We start from the raw sequence: 7,386 nt of genomic DNA, 5'->3' as shown, positions 1-7,386 counted from the left end.
CATATGTTATTCAGTAATTTTTCAGTCATATACAACTCTTTGTGACACTATTTGGGGTTTTCTTGGCCAAGATAATAGAGGGATTCTCCAGCTCATTTTACAAATGAGGAACTGAAGCAAACAGGATTAAGTGATTTTCCCAGGGTCAGACAGTTAGTTAGTGTCTGAAGTCAGATTTGAATTAAAGGAAGAGAAGTTTTCCTGACTTCAGGCTCAGTATGTTGTCCTTAAGGTCAGAGACAATTTTTTTTGGCCTTTTGTAGTATTCCATTTGTGAACTTCTTCCTTTCCCCCACCCCCAACATACTTGCTTAACAAATGTTTCTAGACTTGCTTGAATAAGGAGAAATATGGGAGACAATGAGAGATGAGGTCAAAAAGTTTTGAAATGTAAGATGAAAAAAATTTCCCTCCAAGTCCAAGTCAAAGAGTGTTCTGACCTTAGTCTGAGTGGCCAATCCTTTTAGAAGCAAATAAACCACTCTATTTCTTTATAGTGACTATATGGGGAGAGGGTAGGCAAGAGGGGATTGTATTATTAAGGACTTTTTTGAACACATTATTCTGCCGTGTGTGTGTGTGTGTGTGTGTGTGTGTGTGTGTGTGTGTGTGTGAAGAAATTTTCCAGGAGGGTGAAATAAATTGTTCCAGGGTTTACTGGCATCACTAGAAAGTCATCATAGACATTTATATCTTGATTTTCTTTCATTAATACTTTCCCAAAATAAAACGGTCACAAACAGTAGAATTCTTTAAAGATGGGATTCTGGGTATTACCTAAGTTCAAGAAATTTTTTGTGAGTTTTGTAGAAAGATGGTCACTAAATTTTCCATCTTAGTACCTAATACATACTTTATAAAAATCTATCTACTATTCATCTATATTTCTGTCTTCCCACAACAGAAAAAGAATAATAAAAGAGAAAAGAAAAGAAAATGTATCCCTTAATATTATTCTACTGTTCCCCTTGATCACTGAGATGATGTATGGCAGTAGTACAGATCTTTCCCTTCCTACTGCTGGAGGCGGACAGCTCCAGGAATTTCCTGAGAAAGTTTTGACCTCTGGGGGCTCCGTAGATCGCTATGCATTGTGGGCCTTGGCAATATGGCGTCCCCCTTGGTGTGCTGGTGAGCGGAGTTTATCTCTCTGTCTCTGGACAAGGAGGGGAGATTCCTCAACCCAAACGATCACTTTCCCAGTCGTCTAGGAGGGTCCTGTACCTGGCGTTTCCCACCTTTCTGAGCTCAGGCCTAAGGAAGCGGCGTAGGCCCTTGGGCGAAGACGAACCAGGCCTCGGGATCCCGGGCTAGACTTGAGGAAAGCCTCCCGAAGGCGGACACTATGGGCCGATCTTGGCTTCAGCTGCAACTGCTCCGGAGAGTGCGGGGTCCTCAGGGTTGAGAGGCAACCCGAAGAGGATCCCCGCCCCCCGTTTCTCCTCGCCTAGTCTCCGCTCGTATCTTCCATCCGGCTGGCCGGCGGGCCGCAGTCAGCTATAGCTTGCGACCTTCCTGCCCGCCTTCTAGAGATCGGCTGGAGGCCGATCCGGCCGAGGTGGCCTGGAGCAGGGTCATCCAAAGGCCCAAGGGCTCCCACGCTTTTGACAGCTCTATTCTAAGCCAGTTCGGAGCCCGATCCCACAGTCAGCGGAGAAGCCGGAGTGACCTGAAGTCTGGGGGGTGTGGGGCTTCGCGGGCCCAGTGTGCGCACCTCCCCTTGCTCCTGGCCCTGGGGTTTTCGGTATTCCCACGCGGAGATAAGCATCAGGAACTTGGCTCACTCCCCGCTCCATACTAGGACGGCCTCACCGATCCTCCCTTTTCCTCGTCATCCACTCCTCGTTCCCCTATTTCATCCCATTTGGTGCCCACAACTCTTTAAGGCTGGAGGTTCTCGAGCGTTTGCTCCCCAGGACTCCCCCACCTCCTCCCACCCTCATGGAGTCCGAGATGCTGCAGTCGCCCCTTCTCGGACTTGGGGAGGAGGACGAGTCCGACCTGACCGACTGGAATCTGCCTTTGACTTTCATGAAGAAGAGGCACTGCGAGAAGATTGAAGGCTCCAAATCCTTGGCCCAGAGTTGGAGGATGAAGGACCGGGTAAATAAATGTCCATTGCACCTTTTTTAAATGTTATAATTTTTCCCTCTGGGGAACTCAGTTTAGTCCTTGTAAAGTCACAGGGAATATCCAGGATTTAGTGCTATTATGTCTTATCTACCAGTCACATTTCATATATATTCTCTACTATTTGCTTAGTAGTATTTCAGGCTCTAGGTTTTTGTTTTTGTTTTTGTTTTTTTTTTTAAAGAAAGATCAGTCTGAAAACCAGTGTTTTCTAAAGTTGAATTAATATAGAAAGATACTTTATGCTTATCATTTTGTATACATCTCAAGCAACATATTCAATGCCATTCTGACACTGAGAAGAATCAATTACAAACTATAAACTAATGCTTATAATTAGATGGCTAGTTTACTTTTTTACTTTTACTAATTATTAAAATGAAAAAGTCAATATTATGTGGTTAATCACATGGGGCCACAAATAAATTTAAGTTATAGAAAATAGAACACTGCCAGAGATTAGTAGATAAACTTATTTTCAAGATAGATAAGAATTAGATCTGTGATTTTATTGCTATAGGGAACTCCTAATTGAGGAAAATTCAATATAGCAGTGCAAGTTTACACTTCTGCAACTTGCATAGAGCACTGAGAGGTGACTTGCTCTAACCAGCATGTAGTAGACCTGAACCCCTGTATTCCTGGCATCTCTATATTCATCATTCCATGCAGCCTCTTTGTTTTCAAGACAATCTATTTTAACATTCTAATTAATATGTTAAGACTCCAAATTTTCCATATTTTACATGACAGGAAATTGGAGAGAAGACTTCTATACAGGGAATTTATTTATATGGTGAATTGGAGAGCCAGACTAATATTTTCTGGTGAAGAGAGAAGAAACTACTTGTATTGGCAGTGACTTTGGGAGGCCAGTGGGAAGGAGATTGATTAGTTTGCTAGTACTATTCTATCTGATGATATTCATATGCTTTGCATATGTTCATAACTTTCATCATAATAATCAAAGAAGATGAATTGGACTACCCATTTTCCAACTTCTTTTCCTCATTCATTTAAATCTGATTTCCCTATTGGTGAAATCTTTAGTATTCCCTTAAACATATCAACAACAAATAGGTATAAAACTATATAGGAAAAATTTTCATTTATCTAGTCATTGGTAATATTGGCATTTTATTTTTTTATTTATGAAATAAGTGGAAAAGGTCTTGCATGATTCAGAAAATAATTTGAAGTATAACTGAAAAGATCTCAGGAATTTATGGACATTTTGTGGAGTTAATGTATATCCTTGATGCAATTTAAAGGCTTCATAGTTCTTGTGATTGCTGTGAGTTGTTCAATAAAAATATTTTGTAAAGCAAATCCATCTAATTTCTTAAGCATAATCTTTGTGCATCTAGCTCTTTTCTGCAAAAGCATCACATCTTGATAGAAAAAGTCTTAATGAGTAGTTTTGTTGTGAAATGTAGTTACTGCTTTAAGTTTGCTTCAGCTGGCCAAAAATAATGTGATTTCTTTTGATTTTGATTTTTTAAAACTAAAATATTAAATGAAAAAGGCAAAACTCCTTAATAAGCTCTTTTTTAAATACCAAGAAGAAGAATAAAAATCCATAGTTTTAAATATTTTACTAAAAAGAATAAGGAAGTCTAGGAAGAAGATAAGTACATGTTTGGATCACTGGCTGTGAAAATAGTATGCACAGAAAATTTGTCATATCTGACCTTTTGAAGTAATTACAAAATCTAATAATATCTTTCCATTCAAAGAAGTCTTAGGAAATCAGGTTTATGACTACTCTCCCACCAGCCACTTGAGAGGATGTAACTTAAATAAGTTTCATTAGAGAAACAACTTTGAACAATCCAGGAATACAGGCCAGACTATTCCATTGTGCTCTAAGGTATCTTTCACTATGGTTAATTGAACATTATACTCATCAAAGAGTCTTATTAAGTACCTAACTGCACTCAGGTGCATATGATCACAGATTTACAGTTGGTATCAGCCTTAGAGTCTGTTTAGTCCAGCAAGACCCAGAAAGGAAAGTAATATGGCATGGTACAGGGTGGGATGTAGATCCCTGACAGACAGACATGCCTTTGTGTAGAACAACTATGAAAGTAATAGAACAAGGGCAGTGAGGTGGTGTAGTGGTTAAAGTACCAGCCCTCAAGTCAGGAGGACCTGAGTTCAAATCTATCTTCAGATACTTCATACCTCCTAGCTATGTGACCCTGGGCAAGTCACTTAACTCCAATTGCCTCAGTAAAAAAAGAAATTTTTCACTATCACCATACTCTCATGGGTTGTATTTTGTCTAGTCACATAAACAAAATGGGAAAATCTGATGCTCAAGTGTTCTTTGTGAGTTCAGAAATGAATGAGAGCATTTTTTCCCTCTCTTTATCACTTTGTAGAATTCTAAGGCTGATATTTTAATAAGAATACAAGTAGTTATATATAGATGGATCATGAGATCATAGCTAGAAAAAATTCTAGTCCAGTTTCCCTCATTTTACATAGGAAAAAACTGAGATCCAGGGACATTAATTGACTTGCCCAGTATTACTGTTAGTAAGTAGTAAGCATTAGAGGCAGAATTTTCTTCCATGTCCTCTCTTTTGAGAGCTAGTTCTCTTCTTGTCTGTGCCAAAAAGCTTGTTCTTTACATCTTTTATTCTTAAGGGGGAACCAAGAGTAGTATAATAAAAGCCTAGGAAGGAGAAAATATCTCTTTGAGGGAGACAGTGATCATTAGTGTCAAATGTTATCTTTGCTGGGCTGCCTGTCCACCTTAACCTACAGTTTTTTATTCTGTTCACCTTTTATTTAAATTGACAAAAATTCACTTTGTATCCACAGCACTTGTTCCAGTGGGGTTACTTTTAACATCTTCTTTTAGAATGATTTAGATACTTAGGAAATGCTATTTCTGTGAAAGCATGACATAATGTTAATGTTTTAATTTTATTTTTAGAGATAAAGAGCTGGCTGACATCAGATGCTGGTAGTTGCACCTTTGTAGAGAATTTAGAACTGTTAGAGATAGAACAGGAATGCACATTGCAACTTAAGTGACATTTTTTTCTGAAAAAAGAAGATAATGATTTTTTACAGGAGCTAAATATAAAAGTTCTCAAAGAAGTTCTCTTTTTTTAAAATAAAAAAAAATCATTGACCAAATGCAGATATTCTTAATTTTAGAATTAAGAATTCAACTATCACGTTCAGAAAAAACAAAATAAAACCCAACATTGAATTTTTCTGTTTCCTTATACTTCATCCTTAACTTGCAATACTCACATGCAGAACAAAGTGACTGATGCATAGTAAAAACTTGATAAATTCTTGTTGACTGACTGCTTCAATCTGTTAGGCAGGCCAGAGATAAGTGAAATAATTAAATTGAAGAGACAATATATAGTCATATGAAAAGTTAAGTAAAAATGTAATACAATAATTATTAAAACACAGTTGAGTAATATTGTAAAGAAGACTATTTGAAGTTCCAAGAATTGAACATATAGAAAAGACTTCTGAGATCATTAAATTGATTCTCAGTGCTTAGTGCAGAAGTTCTTTCCTTATAGCTGTTGTAATGTCAGCATATTTTTTTTGTATATTTCATTTAAAAATTGTCATGCTTGTGAAAATTACCTCTTGAGCTTTGAATGGATTCTAGAATCTTTTAAAAGCTAGTTCTTTGGTATAGGAAACATGTAGGTACATTAGGCTATATCTTCCTCATGCTGTATGCTTGAATTAAGAGTTAATGTCATCTTTTTAGGATATAAGTTCCCTCTTATTTAATTCAGGAGTCTCTTCAAGACAACCCCTGACAGATGATTGAGTACCAAGGGTCCTCAGACTTTTTAAATAGGGGGCCAGTTCACTGTCCCTCAGACTGTTGGAGGGCCGGACTATAGTAAAAACAAAAACTTTGTTTTGTGGGCCTTTAAATAAAGAAACTTCATAGCCCTGAGTGAGTGGGATAAACATCCTCAGCTGTCACATCTGGCCTGAGGGCCGTAGTTTGAGGACCCCTGGCTCTCGCCTATGCTCTAATACTTCTAACAACATTGGTAATTAAATTAAGAAGGTCTTTATATTATAAATATATATACTACTGAATAACAATCCACAGACTTGCATTTTCAGAGGTCAAAGCTATTATATCAATCAGTGGCCTCTTTTTTTGAAACGTACACACTTTTAAAGGCCTGAAAGTATTTTGTGTGTCAATTAAAATATTGCATTTCCTTTATTATCCAGGGAAATTACAACAAGCTGGTTCTGCTTTCTTTTTTCCACTTGTTAGCTACTACATTTATCTATTCTAGGTTAAAATTGAGGATGTCACATTTAAGTTTTCGTGAATTGTAGCACAATTGAAGTAGTAGAAAAAATAGCTGTTTCACATGGTAAGCCCATCAGTTAGTATGAAGCTAATTAATAATTTTCACTTTTTTTGTTGTACCATTTGTCAATATCTTCACTAAGAAGATCAGGAAAAGAAAGATCTAATAAGTAACAAGTTGTTACTTGTTAACAGTTCTCAGAAAATGTCTGATGGAAAGAAATTGAAACTGTTGGTAAAAATAAGATTTATTGGTGTCTGGCTTGAATTTATGCTACCCTGTCTCTTTTACATGATTGACTGATAGATAACTAAAACATGTTAATAATATTAACTCAGCAACATGATGATGTTTTATGATGTCTTTAAATTTTTAAAGAACTTATTAGAAATTTACAAACATTTTAATGTTTTTCTGTACAGCAACAGAATTATACTGTTTTATTTTGTTTTTAAAATTTATTTATTAATTTTCAGCATTTACTTTTATAATATTTTTATTTCCATTATTTTTCCCTCCCTCTTCCTCAAGACAGTGATTAACATATACCATCATATTATAAATATTTCCATATTAATCAAGTTGTGAGAAAAAATTAAAACAAAAGGGAAAAATCCCGAGAAAGAAAAAACAACTAAAAAATGAAAATAGTATGCTTCAATCTGCATTGAGACTCCATAGTTCTTTCTCTGGATGTGGATAGCATTTTTCATCGTGAGTCTTAAATCATTGTATTGCTAAGAAGAGAAAAGTTATTCATAGTTGAGTGCCACACAATGTTGCTGTCATTGTGTACCATATGCTCCTAGTTCTGTTCACTTCACTCAGCCTCAGTTCATGTAAGTCTTTTCAGGTTTTTCTGAAAATAACCTGCTCAATATTTCGTATAGAATAATAGTATTCTATTATATTTACATATCACGATTTG

The 7,386-nt window shown here is 36.5% G+C and overlaps 1 protein-coding gene across 3 annotated transcripts in view; it reads left to right on the top strand.

The window, feature by feature from the left end:
* Positions 1–1,076: 1,076 nt before the first annotated feature.
* Positions 1,077–7,386, top strand: part of RPTOR (regulatory associated protein of MTOR complex 1) — a 551,396-nt gene continuing 545,086 nt past the window's right edge. For all 3 annotated transcript variants that reach the window (XM_051995401.1, XM_051995400.1, XM_051995399.1), the window contains exon 1: positions 1,077–2,103. In XM_051995401.1, coding sequence (XP_051851361.1) covers positions 1,942–2,103 — 162 coding nt within the window. In that variant the 5' untranslated portion in view covers positions 1,077–1,941. The remainder of the gene's footprint in view (positions 2,104–7,386) is intronic.

This window comes from Antechinus flavipes, chromosome 4, assembly GCF_016432865.1.
Source record: "Antechinus flavipes isolate AdamAnt ecotype Samford, QLD, Australia chromosome 4, AdamAnt_v2, whole genome shotgun sequence".
NCBI lineage: Eukaryota > Metazoa > Chordata > Mammalia > Dasyuromorphia > Dasyuridae > Antechinus > Antechinus flavipes.
Note: the sequence above shows the minus strand (reverse complement) of the source record. Positions and strands in the feature narration are given on the sequence as shown.